Source organism: Vulpes lagopus, chromosome 2 (genome assembly GCF_018345385.1).
Source record: "Vulpes lagopus strain Blue_001 chromosome 2, ASM1834538v1, whole genome shotgun sequence".
Taxonomy (NCBI): domain Eukaryota; kingdom Metazoa; phylum Chordata; class Mammalia; order Carnivora; family Canidae; genus Vulpes; species Vulpes lagopus.
Window position 1 is genome coordinate 49,800,084 of NC_054825.1, and position 24,769 is coordinate 49,824,852.

At 49.1% G+C, this 24,769-nt stretch overlaps 1 protein-coding gene across 7 annotated transcripts in view; it reads right to left on the bottom strand.

Annotated features, from left to right (window-relative positions):
- Positions 1 to 645: 645 nt before the first annotated feature.
- Positions 646 to 24,769, bottom strand: part of MAP2K5 (mitogen-activated protein kinase kinase 5) — a 259,087-nt gene continuing 234,963 nt past the window's right edge. For all 7 annotated transcript variants that reach the window (XM_041745524.1, XM_041745523.1, XM_041745522.1 and 4 more), the window contains one exon: positions 646 to 1,083. In XM_041745524.1, coding sequence (XP_041601458.1) covers positions 979 to 1,083 — 105 coding nt within the window. In that variant the 3' untranslated portion in view covers positions 646 to 978. The remainder of the gene's footprint in view (positions 1,084 to 24,769) is intronic.

Consider the following 24,769-nt stretch of genomic DNA (forward strand, 5'->3'; position numbering starts at 1 on the left):
TGTTAGCTTGGGCGCCGGGAGGACCTCCGTGTCTCCCCCAATACTGAGGGGGGGAAGCGGTGGACGGGGTTCTGGATGTGTGTGTGGCACCAGGAGTCTGCCTTTGGGTGTGTGGAGATGCCACTTAGCCCCGCGACTCAAACCCGAGGCTCTCTGAGCCTCCGCTGTAAAGTGGGGGTGCCCACACTTACCCGGCAGGAGGGTTCCCGGAGGGCGGCTGTGAGTGGCCCGAGAGGAGTGAGGTTCACTGGGCCTGGGGGATGGGGGCGGGCCTCAGAGCCCCTTGGGGCCCTTGCCCACTCCCCACGCACTGCCCCAGGATCCCCGTGTTAGAGTGGGCCCTGCTGTCGGGGGCCAGGCCAGCAAGGAGCATACAACTGGGTCCTGAGGTCCGGGATCGGTGGCCGGCTCCGCCGCTCCTTGCCATGGGACTTGGCTCGGGGACCTGCGTGCCTCAGTCTTTTGTCTCAAGCGGCTGGGCTGTGGGCCTCATCACAGCATGTGCGGAGGCACTCGCGGCGCTGGCAGGTGCCTGAGGGTGGGCAGCTGGGGCGCTGCCATACGTCCTCACTGAGTGGGGGCCCTGCCTCCCCCCCGGGGTAAGAGGCTCCCCACACAGTACGACCGCATGAGGGGAGGCAGTCACAAAGCAGTAATACTTTTATTCCCATCAGTGATGCTGACGGGCCTGACCGTTTACAAAGAAAAATGTTAGGAAAAAAGAGAGGCAGGGGTACAGAAGCCTCCATTCTCGACACCCCCACCCCCCTGCCCACCCCAGCCAGTGCCTCCAGACCAGAGGAGGCGAGGGCTGGCCACTCTCGAGGGCTCCCTAGGCTAGGCCATCTGCCAGCAGAGTCGGAGGTGAGAGCAGGGAAGCCGGGCCCAGCGAAGCTCTTCTGGCGCAGACAGCAAACAGAAAGGGGGCGCAACAGGTAGGTTGTCCCCTGGCGACCGGTTCGGGGCCCCTCTGCAGCATCACGGGGGCCCCTGCTGGCTCCGCCTCTCCTCCAGCGCCCTGCACACCCACATGGACACCACGGCGGCGTTTCCGTCATTGAACTGCATGATGAATGGGTGGCCCTGTGGGGGGGGGGGGGAGAGGCTTTGACACACATTCCTCAGAGTCTGCACATCATCACTCTTGCCCAGGCCTGTTCTCGGCCTGAAGCTTCTCCCCCTTGACCCCAGCCCTGTGAGGTATGGAGGGCACCATCAACCCATTTCACAGCCGGCTGACTGAGGCCGGGGGCAGGGCAGCACCCGCTCCCTGCAGGGCTGGGTGGTCCTGGGCTCCACTACCTTCTCCTGAAAGCCTGGCCGGCCTGCAAGCCACCAGGGGTGGGGGGGTCCCTGGTGACCCGCCGTGGGCTGGCCTTTGGAGGGGCCCACACTGCCTCCACGTGGCCTGTCTTGGGCTCTAACCTCCTTAGCCCACAATGCAGGCCACGCTGGATTTGGCCAGTCCCCTCCCCTGCTCTCCTGAAGAATCAGGATTCACATTCACGATCTTAGGGCCCCTCGGGACTTCCCAGGGACGGTCAGAAAAAAGCAGGGGTAATCAGAGTTACCCTGACCACAGGGTCAGGGGTGAAAGGGAAACTGAAAAGCATTCGCCTTCCTCCTCGTCACGAAGTGGCATCTCTGCCAGGAAACGCACCCCTGGCAGCTTCCTCCTCTACCAAAAATGTACCTGAGACTCAGGGAGCCCCCTGCTCCCTTCCCTTCCCCAGCTCCTCCTCTCTCACCCCTGCAGCCTTCTAGCTCCAGCTTCCCTGCACTCTCCAGCTTGTTTTTTCAGATTTATTTATTTGAGAGAGAGAGAGAGAGAGAAAGAGAGAGAGAAGGGGGGAGACAAAGGGAGAGAGTGAACGTGTGAGTAGGGGAGAGGCAGAGGCAGAGAATCTTCAAACAGACTCCCTGCTTAGCATGGAGCCCAACACAGAGCTTCATCCCATGACCCATGAGATCATGACCTGAACCAAAACCCAAAACCAAAAGTCAGAGTCCAGCCGACTGAGCCACCCGGGTGCTGGTGCACCTTCCGGCTTCCTGAACCCTTCCTGGGCTCCCTTTCACCTCCTCACTGGCGTGAGCTGGGCTCCCAACACTGCTCTTCCAATATACTCCAGTCTTGCCCAGCAGCCCCCGGGGATAGCCAGCCACTGGCCACCTGCTTGAAGCTCCAGGCTGCCTCAAGATGAGTTCCTCACATGCCAGGAGGGATGTGGGCCCGGGACTCTGCCCTGGGTGCCCAGATCCCAGTGTCTGCAGGGAACGGTCCAAAACCAGACCAGGGGTGGGAATGGGGCTGCTTGGTCAGACCCGCTGTGTCCCTGGGGACAGAAAGGAAGACCATCCAGGCTTCCTTACCCTGGACTCATGCTGCCTCCCCTTACCTGGCTTTCTCAATTCAGGCAAAGACAACCATCCCCAGGAGCATCCTGCATGGTCTAGTTCAGAGACATCCAGAACACTGGCAGGAGGGCAGGGAAGGTACCAAGGGCACTCAGCCCTGGGCAGCAAGGCCCATCACGGACCTAGGTCTGGAGTCCATCTGGGCACCTTCTGTGATCTGCTCGTGGCATTCCACGGGGCTCCCAACACACCTGTGGGACCACTGGGGGGAGTAGGTGCCCCTTGCAGACTGCCACTGGGGAAGGGGAGCTGGAGGCCAGGTCGGCTTGGTGCTTGCAGGCAGCTGGGTTGGGGGCTGGGGCAGGAGAGGCCCAGGAGAGCCTCTATCTTGACTCCCAGCTAGAGCTCTCTCCACCATGTACATGCCTACCTTACACCTGCATTCCTAAATCGCTGCCTAAACAGAGGGAATTCTTCCTAAAGTCCGAGGGTGCACATTTCCTTTCCGGGAGGCTCAGGAGAGGCGACCTTGTGCCCTTGTGAAGAACAAAGGGAGAAGCTGTGCTCAGAAGCCGATGGACCCCCTCCCCCCAAGCCTGGGGTAGCACAGTGTCACTTTCCCAGAATGCCCGGTGACTTTGGGGCCCATATGCTCCATCTCTGTTATCATCTGTTCGGGAACAAGCAGAGCGGAACTGCAGGAGGGGAGCGCGGAGGCATTCCTCCAGTCATGGGAAGGCTGATGGCCGCACTGCAGGGAAGCATTTGCCCAAGTGCCCTGGGAGGCGGGGAGAGGAGGAGGAGGAGGAGGAGGGGGGGGGGGGAGGCCGCATGCACTGCTCTGGCGGCGACCCTGCCCCTTTCCCGCCCTCCTTGGCGGAGGTGACTCTCCTGTCCTGCCAGTCCTGATGCCTCACACCAGCCTGAAGCGAGTGACCTGGACAAGTGGCCATGTCCCCAGCTGCAGTCAACTGGCAGGGGAGAGATGAGTGGAAGAGTCACAGAGGGAGGCAGAGAGGGGACACAGACAGACAGATAAGGAGGGGAGCCCCCACCTCTCTAGGCAGCCGGCCTGTGACGTGTGAACTTGGGAGCCGTCAGCAGGGTGGCCCCCAGGGTGACCGAACATACAGAGAAAGCCAGTGTGCAGAAGGGAGGGCAGAGGGGAGCAGGGCGGAGCAGCAGTGGCCTCCGGAGCCACTGAGCACCTCACAGTTGGGGCAAGAGCCACCCATCACGGGGCGGGGGGGGGCACTATGACCTCCACTGAGCAGGCCTGGGCTCCCAGGGTCGCATGTTTCTGCCGCCCGCGCCCACTGCCTGGGGCTCTCCCCTGCTGGCCGGGAGGGGACAAAGGGGGAGAATCGAGGACCAGGTCACAACTGCCCTCACCTTCATGTCTGTCCCATGATCCAGCCCCTCCTGGACGGAGGTGACATCGAGACTGTGAGCCCGACCTGGCCCAGCTCCTGTCCTCTGTCAGCACCATGCCTTGGACACACTGGGAGAAAGCCCGCTCTGCCATGGTGGCAGGTCACGTACACCATCATCCCATTTTACAGACGAGGACACTGAGGCCCAGAGAGGGAAGCGATGGGCTAAGAGTGCTGGGGCTGAACCCAGCCGTCCTGGTTTCGAGGCTGCTGCATTCTCAGGGCTGGTCTGTGCCCGCCCCTGTGACCCTGGCAGCGTGTGTCCTCCCCTTCCCGTCTAGAATACAGTGGCACTCCTCCAGCCCCGACATGCACGACGCGGGAACTTCTCACGACTTTAATGAGCAAACAGATAAAATCCGACGGACGGTCATGGGGAAAGCAAGAGAACCAGTCAGCCACTCTGGGGTGCCTGGGTTCCCAGGTGGCCCTGGACAGGCCTGAGCAGATGCCAGCACAGCCAGACACTCCTGGGGCCCCGCAAGGCCACATGCCCAAGGCGGACGGCAACTACACCCTCCGTGACACTAGTCCTGAGTCCGGCCCTATGGAGGAGTGCTGTGTGCCAGGCACCTGCCGGGGGCTTTGTCCTGACTTTCCCATGGAATCCCCACGCTCACTCTGGAGGCGCACGTAACGATCTGCCCCCAGATGAGGAAACAGGCACGCAGGGACCCGTCTGAAGTCGTCAGAGCAAGTGACTGGGCTGGACCCACAACGTGGATCTCCTGACTCCAAATGCTCTCCTGTACCTGCCACCAGAGAGACTTCGCAGGCCTCTCTTGGGCTCTTCATGAGGCCCCGGAGGGCTCGAGCCTGCCCTGCTGGCGGGAAGCGCCCGTCCCTCCCTGGGAAGAGGAACCCGGACACAGACCAACTGTCGCAGCCCCCATCAGGCTACGAGAGGCAGAGGAGCGTGCTGCGGCCCACCTGCACGGCGGGACCCCCTCGCAGCTTGTCAGGAGCATCCCACCTGGCCGCGGGCGGCTGCCCCAGGTACCAGGCCTCTGTCCTCCAGGGAGGACATGTGTGGGCAGCCCCTCCACCGAGGCTGGCGGGCTGCGCCGGGCCGGGGCTCCTTCTGACCTCAGCGGCCTCCTCGCCAGGCGGTGGGAGCCACTCTCAGTTCCCGGATTCTCTCAGGGCCAAGGGCAACTATTAAACCAGCCAGGGGTGAAGCGTGCTGGTCCACCAACTTCGCCGCAGAAGATGGAGACAAATGAAGGCAAAAAGATGGGATGGCAAGAAGTACGATGGCTCTGAAAGTGGGACGCGGGGAAGCACGAGAGGGACGGGTCAACGGCCGCCTATGACAGCTGGCACCCCTGGTATGGCCACGGCCACGCGGGGCTGAGCAGCAGATCCTGCCAGCACGAAGAGGGGCGCCCATGGAAACCAAGAGCTCTGGGGGAGGAGCAGTAGTTGTCTCCTCCTTCATCTGGGCAAAGTGATCTGTGGTTTGCTAGTGTGACTCTGCCTAGGTAATGATGTCCCTATTTTTCCCATCCATTTATTTCATCATGACGAGACGCCTTCTGGACTGACAGCAGAGCACTCCCGAGTCCCCAGGTGGGCAGTGCTCTTCCCTCTGCTGGGGGGAGGGTGGCAGCGGGGAGGTGGGGGGTTCGTGTGCCCACTGCACAGGTGGGAAAAGGAGCTCCGGGCCTGCTGCCCTGCTAAGAGCTGCCCAAGGCTCAGGCCTCTGGATTGCTCATGCTCTGCCCTTAGTTGGGTTTTGACTTTTTCCCAAATGGGAATTTACCTACTGGGTCTCCACACTTCCTTCTCTTGTGTAATTTCCTAAAGAACATCATGCATCTGAATCATTACTACCACGCTGGTGTGGCTGCCATGCTGACACGCAGTAGGCCCTCGATTAGTAACAGGTCTGCGGCAGGACAAAGCCATCGCATATTCTGTGTGTCGCCATCTACTCACCAAGCACTTGTCGTGTGCCTTCTGGCTGCTTGATATTGGCACATGGTCTTGAACCCTCCTGGTACCGCCGTTTATAGACAAAAGGAACTGGGGTGTCAAGAAACAGGACCCGGGGCAAGGTCACAGAGCTAGGAAGTGACAGTCTTAGGGCTTGAATCCAAGACTCTCTCCTGTCACGGAGGACATCATCTACAGTGCTCTCGGAGGTCAGGCACAGTTGAGTTCTAAATTTCTGCTTTTGAGGAGCCTGGGTGGCTCAGTCAGTTAAGGGTATGACTCTTGGTTTTGGCTTGGGTCATGATCTCAGGGTTGTGGGATGGAGCCCCATGTTGGGCTCTGTGCTCGAGGGGAGTCTGCTTGAGATTCTCTCCCCCTCTCTCTCTCTCCCGCTGCTCACCAAGTGCTATCTCTAAGGGAAATCTTTTTTTTTTTTAAAGTAAATTTCTACTTTTTAAAAAGAGTATCTTATATATCATAGGTGTTTAGCAAATGTTTTTAAAAAATACTTTATTTATTCATTTGACACAGAAAGAGAGAGAGAGAGAGAGAGAGAGAGAGAGAGAGTGCACAATAAGCAGGGGGAGCAGCAGGCTCCCTGCTGAGCAAGGAGCCTGACATGGGGCTTGATCCCAGAATCCTGGGATCATGACTTGGGCTGAAGGCAGATGCTTAACTGACTGAGCCACCCTTGTGCCCCCCAAAATGACTTTTTAAAAAAGATTTATTCATTTGAGAGAGAGTGCACAAGGAGTAAGGAAGAAGGGAAGAAGGAGAAGTTTTGTTTTGTTTTGTTTTGTTTTTTTAAGATTTTACTTTTTTGGGCAGCCCTGGTGCTCAGTAGTTTAGCGCAGCCTTCAGCCCGGGGTGTGATCCTGGAGACCCGGGATCGAGTCCCATGTTGCGCTCCCTGCAAGGAGCCTGCTTTTCCCTCTGCCTGTGTCTCTCTCTGCTTCTCTCTCTGTGTCTCTCATGAATAAAATCTTAAAAAAAAAGATTTTACTTTTTTATTTGAGAGAGAGAGAAACAGAGCATGAGCAATTGAGGAGAGGCAGAGGGAGAAGCAGACTCCTTGCTGAGCAGGGAGCCCAACTCTGGGCTCGATCCCAGGACCCTGAGATCATGACCTGAGCTAAAGGCAGATGGTTAACTGACTGAGCCACCCAGTCACCCAGGGAGAGAGAATCTTAACAGATTCCACACTCAGCGTGGAGTCCGATGTGGGGCTCAATCCCATGACCCTGAGATCACAACCTGAGCAGAAACCAAGAGTTGGAACACTTAACCAACTGTGCCACCCAAGGGCCCCCTCAACAAGTGATTTTTAACTGGTAACTGCAGTTAAGGTGACAAAATGGCCTATCTGTGTCCTCCCTTGTTCAAAGTCCTATGTATTAGGCACTTCTATTCAAACAATTTATGTGATAATCAGCAACTCTAAGTACTATTATCTCCATTTTACAGGTGAGGAAGTCAAGGCAATGAAGGTTGAGAAAGCTGCCCAAGGCCTTGGAGCTTGAATACCGGGTTGTCTCCAGAGCCCGAGCCCTCAGCCAGGGTGCTGACCTGTGTCACCAGTGCCAGAGCTGGAGGATGGCGGCCCCCACCCTACAGGACATCCTGCCCTCAGAGCAGAAGTGGGTGGTCTAGCTAAGAACTCCTGCTTCCCTGTTTCTCCACTCCTTCTCTCTGGGCCTAGTCTTTAAAGAAGCTGGAAAACTTAGGTCTCGGGCCTGGAAACTTCCCAGGGCTCCAGACACCAGAGCCTGAAGGTAAGCACAGAAAGAACAATCAGAAACTGGATGTCCAACAGCTGACTATACCCTAAACTTAAGATCTCCTTCTATGGGGCCTTCCATCATGTCTCCTCACAAAAGATGCCATCTCTCCCAGACAGAACTGTGCACACACCTTCCTGCTGACCTCCCTAGAGCACACGCTTGGTTCTGCCTTGGGTTATCATCATTGGAACCATTTTTACCCTGACATTAGACAGGAAACTACTTGAGGGCGGGGTAAAACTGATCACATAGCAGCCACCAAGAAAATTAGCGGGACTGGTCAGTTATGGCATTTCCCCAGGGGCGTGCTGCCAGGCTGAGAAGCGTCACAGGCTGGGGTGGGCAGGCCTAGCGAGAAGGCGCCACAAGCTGAGGCTGCTCTACACTCTTGGGGTCGGGGGTCCTCTCTGGACCACAGGACGAGCCCCAGGCCACCAGGAGCTCCTCTCCCACCAAGGAAGCTGCTTGAGAGAGAACGCCAAGAACCAAAAGGCCCGTTGAAGCGAGCAGGCCGAGCCCAGTTGCATTTTTAGCCAAGTTTAAAACAAGTGAAGAGTCCAGCAGGCTGCTCACGTGAGCTGGCAAGGGCGGCCTCCTGATTAGGTGGTGCCTGTTAGGGGTGCCCCGAGGGGCTGAAGGCGCCCCAGTGTCACCACAGTGTCCATCACTTCGTGTTTCCTGGCTGGGCCCGCAAGCCTTGCCTGAAGGTTCTCCGCATGTCCCTTTTAGGATTCCGGCCCTAGTGGTGGGCTAACACTTCAGGTCCTTCTCGGCCATTGTGGAGGAGTGGCAGGACTGGATGGGACCTCAGAGGCCAGTGGAGCCACAGGATGTGAGGGGTGCTGGGGCTTCTACATGTTTGATGAAGGTTGTCAAGAAGTATTTTAACTCTATTTGTAAAAACCTAATTAAAAAAATAATGTACGTACTCATCTACCTAACTCACATGTCATGCTGAATACTGGCCATCGTCACTGTGCACCGTGGCCAGAAAACTTGTTTTTTGAACAATTGGAGCAGAGCCGGTCCTGCTTGTTGGATCTATGCACGTTACTGAACTTCTTCTGTGTGGGTTCACAACTGGGAGGCGCACTGGCCATTTGTAAAACCTCCTGGCTGTGATGTCAAGTCACACTGTAAAGACCTATAACACTGTGAGTGCCACACCGCCCAGTGGCTGCCCCGCGAGGCCCAGCAAGGGCGGTGAGGGTCAAGGCTGCTCTGAGTTTCTGAGGCTGCCGGTCCCAGTAAGCTCCACCTACCTCTTGTCTGACCTGCAGAGGTACCATAAGCAGCTCATATGAACAGCTGCTAGTCACTGTCAGTGGCTAAACTTTGAAAATAAAAGCTTTCTGCTGTTCCCTTTTGTCAAGCTTCTATGTGGGTTCATCAATGCCTCAGCTGAGCAGGCATCTGGGTAAGTCAGGATTTCCTTGACTCTGTGCTCCTGAGACAACAGCAGAGGGAGGCTGAACGCTCCTGCAGACAGGACTGTAAGTCTCACCGACTCTTAGATTTTGTGTCCTTCAAGAGAGGGCTGATAAATGACTTGCTAAAGAAGTGTCCACAATGAAGACTAATACATTCATGCTAAAGAACACACCTTTTTTCTCTATTAAAATTGGGGTGCTGCATTAATGTCACATAATAAAAAAGACTCCACTGCTAAAGGTTCAAAACCACTAATGGAATCCCTGCTTACCTAGGAGGTAAGTCAGAGTAGAGAGCGAGATGACTTCTAAAAGGAGGCACAGATGTCCGACGTCTGTCAACCTGCTGACAAGTGGCAGGGCAGCGGGCAGCCTTTATAGTATTAATTACATGACATAATAAGTCATACTCACCCCTGGGGTCAACTCTGCCTTTCAGGCTGGGTGTGCCAGGCTGGTCACCAGGCAGAGCTGGGGAAGGAGGTGGCAGGAGGGGAGCCCCCACGAGCAACTCAGTGGGGAAGAGCTGAGGCAGCTCAATAAAAACCCTTCTCTCTGTCCCTGTGTGGGGTAATGCAAGGAGCTCTGGACAGAGAGTCAGGAAACCCACTTGTTGCTACCCCAGAACGATGGCTCGGGAAGGGCCACGATTGCCTCCAGGGGGGAACCTCCATTCCCCAGGCATCATCGCTCTTCCTAGAAGGCCTTCTGCTGTTCATACACTCCTGAGTCCTGCCCCCAAGGAGGAGGACAACACTGAGAGGGAGGGCTGGGGTCTCCTGTCCATGGGGTGGTGGGGGACGCATTCTGGCCTGCCCTCTTGATGGGGGAAGCCTGGGGTTGCTCACCCCTGGGACTCAGGAAATTCCCAGCAAGGCAACTCAGGCCACAGGGTAAGCATGGGCTTTAATCAGGGCTTTATTTATTTATTTATTTATTTATTTATTTATTTATCTATCTATCTATTATTTATTTATTTATTTAATCAGGGCTTTAGAGAAGTAAAGCTGATACTCGCTTTCCATTGTCTCCCAAGTCATGGGTCTCTGATGGTTTTGAACATGAGCACAATGTTTGCAGGCCTCCTCAGTCCCAGCCAATACCGCTGCTCCCTCTTCCTCTTGGAGTGGGGTGTAAGGACCACACGAGATCACCAGCCCCCACACAGGGCTTCTCAGATACAGGTGGGCAATGTGAGGGCTGCTGATTAAGATGCTACAGTAAGAGGGGGGTGTGGGCCTTGTCTCTGTGCAGCTAGTGTGGAATCTGCCTGTCTCCCCAGCTCGGCTTTCTAGAATGTGCTTTCTCAGCCTCTGATTTCTAAAGCTTTTCCCTGGGTGGAGGTCTGATGCAGGGTGTGTGTGTGTGTGTGGGAGGGGTGTGTGGGGGTGGTCCCTTCCAGCCCTTCATTTTCTTTTAAGACCTCAAAAAACAGTTTGCAGCTGTGACATGCCATTTCAATCAACCTTCCCGAGTTTATTCTTCACAATTGCTACAGAAATAGATGTTTCTCCCCAAATATTCAATTATTAACAGCAAATTGCTTACCTCTAGCCATCCTAGACTGTACACAGGCATCTAAGGAGGGTCAAGGAGCTCTCCACCTTTCATCTGAGTAGATCTATGTGCTCCTTCACGGAGTAATTGGTCAGAAAATGGCCCATCGAGAGAACAAGGTATTTGCAGAGGTCTCTGTGAGTCATTCTTGGGCCTGTGCAGTGTGGTATAGGGCAGGGGCATAGGGTGACTTCAGAGGGACATGGTGAGAGGGGTAGACATGTGGGATGCCAGCACTCATGAGTGTGTGCCAGAGGAAGCTGACCCATGCGAGAGGCAGAATGGTGTCTCCGGCCCACGTAAGGGGTGGGGGGCTGTGGTGGCTGCCTGGCAGGAAGGAACTCAGGACCACGGAGGATGCTGGCTCCCTCAGGCAGTCTCAGGGTGGGCAGATGCCCAGGGGGGGTCGGGATCAAAGCGTTGCCAGAGGCAGAAAGGGGGTCTTGCTTCAATAATGCTTAGGACTCTTTGCTGAGAGGCTGAATCCACAGCAAGTCCAAGCAGTGACTATGGGGCCAGTTACTGATCCATGTCTTAGACGTTCAAGGTTGGCCTTTTGGGGTGACGGCTGTATGGTGGTGAAGGTTTAACAACTCAATGCTCATGAGGGTGCATTTTCTCTTCTGCTCTCTTTTTTCTTACCCTTAAGATTTGATGTTTGAGCTCAGAGCCCTTTGCTGAATGTGTGCATCTACTCGTGTGTGTGCGCGCATGCACCTGTGTATGTGAGCATGTGAGTGTATGAAAGGTGGTGGGGGGTAGTCAATGAGAACCAGCACAATTTCTGGCACACAGTGGGAGCTCAGTACATTTGCTGAACACAACAGAATGGACTGATTCTGACAGTTGAGATTATGGGAGATCCAGACAGCCTAAAAGCCTTCCCTCTACATGGCCCTAGCCATGCTAGATAATATGGAGCAGTTTTAAAATGCATGGGTGAACTCATAAGAAAGAAAGAGAATCCATAAGTGCTGACAAGGAAGAGGGAACCGGAAACCAGAATAAGAGAGTGGAAGTATGTGGCTTTATGGGGGTTACTGGTTCCAGGAATGCAGTCCTGACAGGAATGAAGAACTAAGCAGAAACAGGAGACAAGGTCCCTCAGGGGGCTGACCTTGAGACCCTGAACAAAGCTGAGACTACAGAAAGGGGGAGCTGTAAAAAGTCTACCTGTCAGCAAAGGGGACCTGAAGGTGACTCTGAGGGGAGTTGCGCAAGAAATACAAAAGCAGGGTGGATCCCTGTGCGGCTGGGGACTGAGTGTACTACCTCTGTAGTCTCAGAATCCCAGGCTGAGAAATTAATATAATGTTGATCTTGAGCTAGCAATACTCTGGAATGTCTGCCAGAAGCACATAAAAAACCATTCTGGGCAATTCTTCTAAAATTTAGGAGTTTCCAGAGTAATAAACCCCATTCCATATGAGCTTACAGTAACATGTATCCTCCCAAAACATGGGAGGATATAATTCACCACAGACAAGGATGAGCAGACAAGACACATGCAGGAAGAGGAGAGTTTCTCAAAACTGAGATAATAGGAAAATAATTGGGAGGGAAAATGTAAAAAAAGTGTGTATCTAAAAAGATGAAAGACATAAAAGAAGAAAGTGAAATACTAAGAAAAGAATAAGACATGATAAAAAAAGAAAGAGATTTGAAAAAGAATTTAACTTCTAGAAATAAAACATACAGTCCATGGAAAAAAAAAAAACAGTGTATGGATGAGGCAGTCAGCAGACTGCAAAGAGCTAAGAGATACTTAGTAAGCTAGAAGAATGGCCAGAGAAGATCCAGGGCACAGTGGAGCAAGATAAAATTTTCATTCATTCATTCATTCATTCATTCATTCATTCATTCATTCATTTAAAAGATTCTATTTATTCATTCAGGAGACACACACACACACACACACACACACACACAGAGGCAAAGACACAGGCAGAGGGAGAAGCAGGCTCCATGCAGGGAGCCCAATGTGGGACTCGATCCTGGGTCTCCAGGATCATGCCCTGAGCCGAAGGCCGTGCTAAACCACTGAGCCACCCGGGCTGCCCCAAAACTTTCTTTTAATGTGAAAGACAAAGGCCTGGAAGAAAGACTGAGACAAGACTGAACACATGGGGGGAGAGGTAATATCCAGAGACAAGAGCTGAACATTTTGAGAGCTGATGAAAGATGTGAATTCTCAGATGAAAGAATCACAATGATCTCCAAATAGAATGTATATAATAAAAGCTACACCTAGACAAATCATAGAGAAAGTGCAGAATAACAAGGACAGAGATGTTTTGTGTAGAGTGGGCGGTGACGGGGCAGCCAGCAGATTCTTACCAGGAAAAGTAGAAGCCAGAGGACAACAGAACATCTTCAAGGCCCCAGGAAGAACTGCCAGCCTATACCACCAAACCTGACCTGATTAAGCTAACAATCAAGAGTTACCCCAAAGCAAAGACAATCCTGAACAAAAAGTCAATTGTTTCGCCACCCACAGACACTCCCCAACAGAACTCTTAATGGAGGAAGTACAATGCAACAGCAACTAGGAACAAACAACTGGTAAACACACAGATAAACCTAAACAAGCACTGATTTTGATTTATATATATATATATATATATATATATTAAAGTATATATGATAGTATATACAATATATATTATATATTAAAGTGTCAACAGAATGCAAATTATAAACAGAACAAAAAATAAATCCAAAGAAAACATAAGACTGCAAATAACCAAAGAACACAAAGATATTAGATAGAAAGGTATCACAGAGATGGCCAGTTCAATAAAATACTGGTCCTTCAAAAAATTAGAAAGCAGGCCAACCTCTGACAAAATTGATTGACAAATTGACAAGCACACATCATCAGGGATGAAAATAGGATATATAACCACAAATTCAGAAAACACAATAATGACATTCCATATGGATGCTATGAGGCCAAACATTTTTGAAAATGCAGAGTGATGACTCCACAGCAGAGTGGGGTGGGGCGAGATGGATAAATACATGGTGGGGGCAGTGAGAAGGGTGGTATGGGTGGGGACTGGGAGGTGCCCAAGAGCCCTGACTATACATCACCCCAGTAGGTGAGCCATGGGTTCTGAGCCCTGGTATCACAATTTCAACTTTTAAAAGAATGTCCTATCCATTGCCTTATTTTATTTCAAGAAGCACCCAGTTAAGTGAGGGCTGCTACTTCTTATATTCCATCTTAGTAACAGCTTTTCTGGTTTCTTAATAAAGATAAGCAACTGGGATGCTTGGATGGCTCAGTTGGTTAAGTGTCTGCCTTTGACTCAGGTCACGATCCTGGAGTCCTGGGATCAATCCTGGCATTGGGCTCCCTGGTCAGTGGGGAGTCTGCTTCTCCCTCCCCCTCCTCTCCTGCCCCTCCCCCTACTTGTGCGCTCTCTCTTCTCAAATAAATAAAATCTTATTTTAAAAGATTTTATTTATTTATTCACGAGAGACACACAGACAGAGGCAGAGACACAGGCAGAGGGAGAAGCAGGCTCTATGCAGGGAGCTCAATGTGGGACTTGATTCTGGGACCCCAGGATCACGACCTGAGCCAAGGCAGACGCTCAATCACTGAGCCACCCAAGCGTCCCTCAAATACATAAAATCTTAAAAAGAAAAAAAAAAGAACAACCATTTGCATGAAGCCTGAACCCAAAGTGGACATTTTCTGATGCTACCAAATCAATAAAAAACAGAGAAGAAAGAAAATTGCTAAAGACCACTGAATGTCAAAATTTTGGGTACATAACTAATTTAAGTGCCATCTTTTTTATTGTTTTCAGCTGTGATGCCCCCGAGTTAACTGAGCCTCACTCAAGTTCAATGGAATGGGTTACTACAGGGGTGAGTGTGGGGAGCCCAGGGGACTGGCTGGGGCAACCCTTTTGGAAATCTGAAGTAAGAGCATTTAACAATGGCCAAAGCTGTTAGGCCTAGTCTACAAAATACAGGATTGAAAATCACATCACCAGTTACTCCAGAGTTTCTGCTATCAGCAACCAACATTTTCCATTTGAAACTGCCCCTCTTTTTCTTTTTTTAAAGGATAGCCACAAAAAAGGAGCAAGCCATTTGAAAATTCTGATCATTTTGTGTCCCAGCAGCAAATAAAAATCATCAATAGAACCTACTTTTTTTAGCCTTGAGCAATATTTTCTAAAACAAAACACAAAGAACCTGTGGTACTTAACTATTCTGTTATTGATTTACTGTGGTTTGCAAGGTAATGTTGAAGAAAATTAAATGTACGGGAGCCTGAAATGCGTTTTCTGTGGCGGTGAACGGTGTGGCTTGTGTTTTCTGAGGCAGTGTCGTTGGTCATGCGCACGATGAATGACTAAGGGAACACACTTCATCTGGTTACAAATAAGCTGTCCGCCTTCACTGCAGAGCCTTATGAAACCAAAGTCTACTTTCACTGTTAAGAAGGAAAAAGTTACCTTGTTACAAGCTCGCTTCTCCTGGCATTTATGCTCCAGTTTTCACTCAAATCCAATACAGATGAGTATTGAAAGGCTTCTAGTTACCTGACACTAGATCTGGTTTCTTTCTTTCTTTCTTCTTTTTTTTAGAAAATCAAGTTATATATATATTTAAGATTTTATTTATTTATTCATGAGAGACACACACACACAGAGGCAGAGACACAGGCAGAGGGAGAGGCAGAGGGAGAGGCAGGGTCCATGCAGATAGCCCAACGTGGGATTCGATCCCGGGTCTCCAGGATCACACCCTGGGCCAAAGGCGGCACTAAACCGTTGAGCCATTGAGCCACCCGGGCTGCCCTAGATCTGGTTTCTAAAGCCTCAGTACTTCCTTTAGCATAGTCATGGCTGGCTTACTTGTTCTCTTCAGAAAATAACAGAACTTCAATACTTTCAGGCCTACCCTAATTATTGACTCCAAAGCAGCAAAGTGGTCATATGGTTTCAAACGTGGACATTCACATACAATATGTTCCCTAGTTAGATGGCTGTTTTCAAATCTAGAAGCACTGGACATATCAACAGGTCACTATAATTTAAATATAAATATAAACCCTTATTTAAGATGAAGAATTTGGAAGTTCAGCTAAAACTTCATCACTTTTAGCTAGTCAGTCACTCAAGCCTTTATTCAAGCCAGTTTTCTTATAGTGAAGACTTAGTGCAAACAAGCTTAGTATCTGGTTTCCCAATCTAAAGCACGTAAGGAACAGTCAAAGGGTAGAGGAAGAGGCGAAGGTTGGCTGTTGGAGAGAAGAATGAGGACAGGAGTAAGAAGTGCCATCGATGAGGAACACTGACACCACAAAAACGGAAAGCCAGCTTGGGCTCAGTCAGGGCAGGGACAAATGGCCCTACACAAACAAACAAACAAAAAACCAAATGGCCCTACACATGTTAGTATCAGGAGACACTGATAAGCAGAACCCAGCAACTAGACAATGTTCATAATGTTGATCTAGGGACATTCATTTTTTAAAAAGCTAAATCCTGGTGTACATATCTGTTGAATAGAATAAGGAAATGTGGAATACACTTAAGAAGACCTCTTATCTATAATTTTTTAATTTTTATTTTTAAAAAAGATTTATTTGAGAGTAAGAGAGTGAGAGTGCGCACATGAACAGTGAGGAGGGGCAGAGAGAGAGAGGGAAAAGCAGGCTCCCAGCCGACCTGGGAGCCTGACCTGGGTCTGGATTCCAGGACCCCGAGATCATGACCTGAGCCGAAGGCAGACAGGTGCCCAACCGACTGAGCCACCCAGGCGCCCCTGTAATATCTTCTAAAGTTTTGGTTTTATAAAGAATAAGCTTCAGTTACCTGGATAGATTCTTTGTATGGGGCAGCTCGTTCACCAACAGAAGGTGTGGCGCTGCCCTCTGAGCTTTAGAACGTCAGTACTAAGCACGGTGAGAGTTCTCACTCTGCCCGGCGCCTTTCTGCAACACTGGGTGATGTCACGGGGCAGGGAAGCCCTCATATCGTCTGAATTCAGTAAAGACATATGGGGCCATTCGGGGCCCAAGTTTATCTCCGCTTCCTCTGCAGAGAGTTTGATTACTTCTAAGATTTATGGTCAAAGTGGAGAGAAAAAAAAGAAATACTTCACAAGAGCAGATTTATAACCTCATCTTGTTTTTTTAATAACATTAGGGATGACATCCTATGACAGAATCTTGGAAAGACTGCTGGGCAACTTGGAAACTCAGTGGGAAGTTTTATATTTTGGGGGTTTGGAGCATTTTGTACTTATAAAGGTCAGGTAGGAAAGGGCCAGGGAAATGAGCCAGGGAGACCGTCAGAGAGTGAGTGTCAGCTGGTTTAATTTTCTGTGTCAACTCTGAAAATTAGATAAACAATGACAAACCAGGCTTTTTAAATGAACTTGTCACTTCTGGTTTTCTTGATACATGGTAACATTTTTCAAGCCCTGGTAGCCCTAAAGACAGATTTAACCCCTGAGAGGTTTCCGTGTTAAGTGTTCTGAAGTCCCCACATCTGAAAACAAAAGGTTCAGTCCAACTCTGTAACCCTCAAAAGAAAAACTAATTATCTTTGAAACTTAAATACTCTTCTCCTAACAATTAAGGGGACTTTGCTATAGCCAAAATGTTCAGCCTGAAATTTTCAGGACGGGTCTCAACAACTTCAGATTTTTTTTTTTTCTTTCCATCATCTTCTTGGCTCTCCAGCCCAGCCCAGCCCATTCAACACAGTCCCTTGATCTTTCGACCACTGTTCTAAGCAAGACTGTCTACCTTGAGCCGGTACTGGCTCTCCTCCCGCTAACTCAGGTGAGGACAGACACTGCTCTTTTCTCATGAAGACAATAGAATAACTGCCCCCCCCCTTTTTGGTGCTATCCTAAGTCTACATTCCTGTGGCAACATGCTCCCCCATGGTGAGGGAGGGAGAGACCCGTGAGGCTTTTCAGAGACACAGGCAGAGGGAGAAGCAGGCTCCCTGCGGGGAGCCCAACGTGGGACTCAATCCCAGGACCCTAGGATCACACCCTGAGCCGGAGGCAGACGCTCAACCGCTGAGCCACCCAGGTGGCCTCCAGTGAGGCCTTTTAGTAGCTGCCCTTATTGGCTTTGCTATAAGCATATTTATTCAGAGATAACGCAGTTTGAATATATTGATTTGAAGAGAGAAATACATATATTTACAGATACCAGCATTTGATGGGGTTTTTCGTTCCACAAAATGCTTTCAGGTCCATTAACTAAATTCTAGCGTCACAACCACCCCCATGAAGTAGCTGGACGACATTACTGTTAATTATCTTCAATCTATGGATTCAAAAACTAGGTTCAGATTTAAGTGACTGGGGTAAGGTAGGGTGGGGATTTGAACCGGATGTCAGCTCCAAAGTCTGTGCCTTTGGTTACGATATGGCACAGCAGCAACGTAATCGGGACTCTTGTGAGCTCCTCCCTGTCCCAGGCACTTATCAAGTGCTTTCACATATGTTACTTAATGCCTCCTTCCGTCGAAGAAGCAGATGTTGGCCTGTTTATAAACATGGACAATGGAGCTCTGAGGCACGAAGGACTGTTGGGGGCTGACGTCACCCCAGGTGCTCGATGTCCCATGTCACTCTTTCCCCCCACCCTACAGTTGGTAGAAGCTGCACCCCCCTAACAAAGCACAGACGCCATGGTCTGCCCTGGATAAAAGTAGGAAATAGGTGATTTTCAGCCCTCCGATCCCCACCGTGGCCTCATCCCTAAATTCTGATGTCCTTTTCTGATGTATAAGAGTCTCCTTTGCCAGTGTCCCATGTTCAAAATTACCTCTGCTACCAGCTAACTGCTGAGAAGAAAATCACCTGATTGAACCAACTCATAGGAAGGTAAGGAGAACTAGTAGGAGCGCCGGGACCACATGTGTTTGAAAGGAGGGCACCTGCCTGGCACAACTGCCATCTCTGGTCTCAGGTGGTCGGCCCGAGTGCGGGTGTGAGGGGCTCCATCTGTGCCCACACGTCATTTACCTCTGGCTCCTAGGAGCCAGGAGTCTCCCTAACAGTGCAGCTTCCCCCCAGCTCTGTGAACTCTGTCTTCTGTAAAATAAGAAGAGCAGTGACCTCACAGGGAGGCTGTGTGTGAACCTCCCAGTGCAGAAGCTATCATGGAGACAGGTGTGTAGTCATGATTATTAAGGGCTGAAACTTGGCAGGACTTACCATACTTTACTTTTTTTTTCTTCTTTCCTTTTTTTTTTTTTTTTTGTAGATTTATTTATTCATGAGACACACAGAGGGAAAGAGAGGCAGAGACACAGGCAGAGGGAGAAGCAGGCTCCATGCAGGGAGCCCAAAGTGGGACTCGATCCTGGGTTTCCAGGATCCCGCCCTGGGCTGAAGGCAGTGCTGAACCGCTGAGTCCCATACCCAGGCTGCCCCCATACTTCTTTTCTAAGGAAATTTTTATAACACCCAGCATATGTTTAGTGCTAAGTGTGGAAGACACTAGACCAGCTCTCCTGCACACCTTGTGGGTGGATGGGCAATAGAGAATTAGGGACCTTGCCAATTCTCCAGTAAGGAAGAATGTATTAAAGACCCTCAACACTCACTGAGCAGCCCCTGCCCTGAGCCTCAGGCCTAAAGGCCCAACTCACTCCCTCATTTAAACTAAGAATGAGCAAACTTCCCTGGGTTCAGAATTCCGTGTAAGTAAAACACAAAATAGAAAAGAGGCATCCCAACTGTTGCACTCGTGCACAGCCTATAGACAAGACGGCAGTGCCCTCAGACAGCATTTCAAATACAGTTTATTAGTGTGTGATATGAAAAGGGTATTTTTATTGCATGATATAATGCAATGGGACCTTGGGCGCTCTGTGGAAAGACCTCACACTCAGAAGTGTAATGAACCCGTAGTCCCAAAAACATTATACTGTACATTAACCTATCATTAATGGCACATTAGGGCTAGGGGCATTGCACGCTTGCTGGTCAGGGCTCTATCAGGACAGTGTTGAGAAAACCACACAGTCTTCCCAGGCTTAAAACAAATAGAGAAAATAAATATTCCTGATGTCTACAGGCAGCTTTAAAGGAAGTTCAATCCCAGCTCTGCCTTGTAATTTCCAAGCCTGCTTTTTTTTAAGAGACGAAGACACACACTAAACAAAAGAAGAAAACGGCCCTCTTGCAGTGTACCCTCGGCTATTGGCTATGCAGCCTCAGTGCTGGCTCGGCAAGGTCACGATCAGATGGGCACTTTCGTTAGCATACAAGCTGCCCAAAGGACAGCTTGGATCCTGGATCCTTGGGCCAGGATCCCAGACCAGAGAGGCAGAAGGTGCCTTGGAGGTGGTATGTCCACCTCCCTCGCTTTCTAGATGGGGCATTCAAGGTTCAAAAACATGATGAAGCTGGGGCAGCCCGGGTGGCTCAGCAGTTTAGCGCCGCCTTCAGTCCAGGGCCTGATACTGGAGACCCGGGACCGAGTCCCATGTGGGGCTCCCTGCATGGAGCCTGCTTCTCCCTCTGCCTGTGTCTGTGCTTCTCTCTGTGTGTCTCTCATGAATAAATTTTTAAAAATCTAAAAAATAAAAATAAAAACAAGACAAAACAAAACATGATGAAGGAAGAGACAACCTACGCAACAGAGAAAGGGGCACAGTATGTGAAAAATATCACAAATGGCCAATAAATGCAAGAAAAAACTGTTCAACTTCATGCTTAATAAAACAATGAAATTGAAATGACTATTGCTGGTAGATTGGCGATGATTCAGGTCTGGTAATCCAGCAGCAGAACAGGTGAGGGGGAGCTGGCATTCCCATAGCCAGTATACAAAGATGTGTATAGAGATGGTCACCATCTTACTAGCAGAGATCTGGAAATGGTCAAAAAGTTCTATGACAGGGTCCTGGTTAAATAAATATGGTACATTTATATAATGGATTACCATGCAGCCATTAAGAAGAACAAGGTAGACTTTTGTATGATACGGAAAGATTCTAAAAGAGTCTAAAGATATAGTAAGTGAAAACACAAGGTGAGGAACAGGAACACTATAAACTACTATTAAAGGTGTTTTAACTCTGGAGAGCGGGGCTTGGGTCGTGGGAGGGGTTGGGAGACCACGAACTTCTTATTGTATATCCTCCTGTGCCACTGGAAATTTTATTTTTTTATTTTTTAAAGATTTATTTATTTGTTAGAGAGAGCGAGAGCGAGAGAGAGAGAGAGAGAGGGAGAGAGAAAGAGAGAGCACACAAGCACAAATGGTGGAGTGGAGGGAAAAGCAGACACCCCAGGACCCTGGCATTATGACCTGAGCTGAAGGCAGATGCTTAACTGACTGGGCCACCCAGGTGCCCCCGGAAATTTTAATCATGACTTAAAAACTAGTTTCAGAAAAGAAATGATGAGGGTAGGAGCAAACATTTTTGGGAACCTCTTATTTTCCAACTCCTATGCTATCTGCTTTGTGTGCTTCATCTTGTCTGGGTTTTCACAAAAACGGAAACAGTAAGTTAGTTACTATCATCCCTCTTCCACGAAGCGGGGATTGAAATCTCGAGGGGTGACATCATTTGTTCAAGGTGACCCTCATCTCATCTACCTTCAATAACAAAACAGAGTATTTGTAAAATAGAGAAATTCTTTCCAAACTCTCCTGAGCGGGGACAGTCTAGACTGGCTGACCCAGCGGTGATCCAGGACATGGGGGAGAAGGCAGGGCAGAGGCTACTGACTTTGGCGGAGGTCCAGTCAAATTTCTGGAAATATCTTATCTCCATGGCGCCCCTAGGGCTACACAGTGTTCAAGTAAGTAATGCTTGGCAGCCAGGGCTCAAACACATGGGGGAAGTGTTTCTCTGATTAAACACAAATCATCTCCCCCCCCAAACAAACAAACAAACAAACAAACACAAATCAACTTCAAAGGACACCCAGTTGCAGGTACATGGAGAGGTAGCTGCCTCAGACCAGCAGAGTCGCAAGGTGACGGTCAGGGCCTGCAAGTATCTGGGCAGCCCCACAACTTAGGACCGTCTGTGTCAAGTCTCCCCATCGCTGCAGAAAGTTTGCTCCCTGTTTTCCCATCCCTCCATTCTTCCCAATAACCGCCTTGTGATTTTCGGGTAACAGACTTTGCAGCGATATTTTAAAATGCTGGATTTTATTTGTCCTAGGGTCTGCCAACACACGCTGTAATTAAAATGTTGATTAGTAAACAGTTTAAATATATGACAGACAATGCAGTTAAAGCCTACAGTTAGGTCAATATGTGATTTAGATTTGCCATTTAAAAAATCTCATTTAAATTTTGCATACATTAATCACTACCATACTTCAAGGTTCTGATATCCACCTGACTACAATATTAAAATAAAACTTGCTGCCCCAGGGAAATCCTACTTATTCTTAATTGTTTCGAGGCTTTGATGGGCTTTTAATCTAAGATTAATTTATGCAATTTTAAATAACTCTTCTTATGATTAATAAGCTTGAAAATTAAAAGGAGTCTAAAGCAATTATAATGAGCATTTGGTCATAACCTCATTAGAAGAAGGAGTGAAGGATACAGCTCTGGAATTCTTACAAGACTACAATTTAAGGTTACTTTTAGAGAAGTCAAACATAGTTCCTGAAATTGCAAAGGCAGGTTAGCAAAGGTCAGTGTTAAAATGACGGCTAGCTAGATTAGCATACTAATGATTTTCCCTGATGGTGGCAGAAAGGACACAGAGAAGAAGCTGCAGAAAGAGAGACAAATGACATGCTGCCAGGAAGCTACAGGCTCCGAACTTAGTTTTCTCTTCTTCTGGCTAGAGACCTCCATGGAATTTCAGAAAAAGCCAGAGGGTGAGAACACCCCTATTCTGAAGTAGGTTCCAGCCAGAGTCTGGTCTGTGTGGAGCAGATGGAGACCAGCACTGGGTGGCCTCGTGGAGCCCCTGTCCTGCTCGGGAACCAACGACAGCTTCGTGCAGCCACGGTCCTCACCAGCGTGCAAAGCCCTTCTAGGTCAGACCCGCCCCACCCAGCTAACTTCACTGCCTTAATTCCTGGGGGTCTTCTTCGCTTTGGCCAGAAGGCAAAGGGTTCCTCACTATCTGGTGCTTCCTTTTCTCTCAGCTTGAGCTGTTCCTTCTTCCTGAAGCCTTTCCCTCTTGTTATTAGGGGTGAAGGTGATGATAATGCTTATTATCATCACTACTTATTGAGTGCTCATTTTATGCCAGACACTGTGCCAGGCATGAAACATACTTTTTGATCTCACTTAAATTTCCTGCTTTGTGGGGACTCTGTTTCTGCAGGTGAGGAACGTGAGGCTGAGACAGGCCATGTCTGACATGGAGCAGCTAATGAAGAAGGGGTGGAGGGATGGGAGGGGCTGGCTTTTGGCTGAGCCATCGCTTTCTAATTCTCATACTGAGTCAAATTCCAACCATCCCACAGGTTCAGCTGGAGCTGAGCTGCCTCCCTGACCACAGACCCCTTAGCTATCCTCCCCTGAGCTCTTGCACCCTGCAAGTCAGCAGCACACTACCTACCCTGCCCTCTTGGAATGTCTCCTGTGGGTGTGTCTCATCTGCTCGTTGATGACACAAATTGTTTCTTATATTCTTTTTGAACCCATCACAGCACCTCAGAGACACAGACAACAAATACTTGTTGATTAACTTGTTGATTCACAATAATTCCCTCCAACAAGATGCTGCTTACATTTTACCGAGGACAAAAGGAGACAAAAATTAAGCTTTCTAATGACTGAGGAGGAAAACTCATAGGAATCAATCCACCTCCCAAGAAATTACCAGTTCACTGGACACTCACTGCAAACATCCAACACATTTCTTTCTAACTCACATTCAGCTCCACTAAACACATTTGTCTCTCAAGAAGCTACTAATTGGAAATGCCCAGAACATTAGACAGATGAGAAAATCATGACCCAAAGAGGCTAAATGATTTAGTGCTCCACATGTGTCTAGCACACTTTCAGAAACTCTTATCTTATTTAAATAAAAACAGTACTTTAAGATTGGTATCTTAAAGTACTTACAAGACTACATGGTCTTGTAAGTACTAAAATGTCTAAAATGGGTGGGACCCCCATTTTACAGAAGAAATGGAAGCTCGGATAAGGTACGTAATTGTTGACTATTCAGTTACTTAGAGGCAGAGCCTGTACTTGAAACCATACCTTCTGATACTCAGATCAATGCTCTTTTCCGGTTTACCATATTGCTTCTTGGCTTATTTTCAAGATCTAGAGCCCATCTTTGGCCTCTCCAGACTTCACAGAGGAGAGAGTGTGTCTTGCCAGTGGCCTGGCCACAAATCTTTCCACCTTTCCATTTCTGCCTTAATGGTTACAGAAACGAGCAAGGCCATGGCTCCACGTTTGTGCTCCTGCTGCTCTGCTTCCCTGATGCCTGTGTCGGACAGACATTTGTGGGTGGTCTTCCCAGCCTCGGGTTCCCTTCTGCTTTCCTGACAGACCCTGATCTCTGTCCGGCTTTCTAGTCTGTGTGACCTAACTACTTTGTTCACACATCTCCTGAGGCACTCACCAGTTTGGATCCTCTTTCATTTAGTTCTACTCGCGCCCCCAGCTGGTTTTATTGAGATATAACTGACATACTACAACGTATGTTTTAGGTGTACGGCATAATGATTTGACTTACGTTTATTGTGAAATGATTACCATAATAAGTTAACATCTGTTATCTTTTTAGAAAAGACTCATCATCTTATATAAATAAAAAAGAATAAAAGAAAAATGTTTTATGTTTTTTTTCCCCCTGGTGATGAGAACTCTTAGGATTTACCCTCTTACCAACTTTCAAATATACCATACACATAGGTGGTGTTGACTATACCTATCACATTGTATGTTATATCCCTACTACTTACTTATCTGTTTGTACCTTTTGTACACACATTTATCTATGACCTTTTTGACCATTTTTATCCAACCCTCCCCACCAAAAATCTATTTTCTATGAGTCTTTTTTTTTTTTTTTGAAGAGATTCCACATACAATGAGATTATACAGTATTTGCATTTCTGTGTGGCTTCACTTAGTATAATGTCCCTTCAGGCTCCATCAGTGTTGTTGCTAAAGGCAGGATTTCCTTCTTTTTATGGCTGGATAATATTCCGTTGCACACATATACTACATCTTCTTTATCCATTCATCAGTCAATGATACTTAGGCTGTTTTCGGTCTTGGCTATGTAAATAATGCCATAAACACGGGGGTGCAGATATCTCTTTTGAC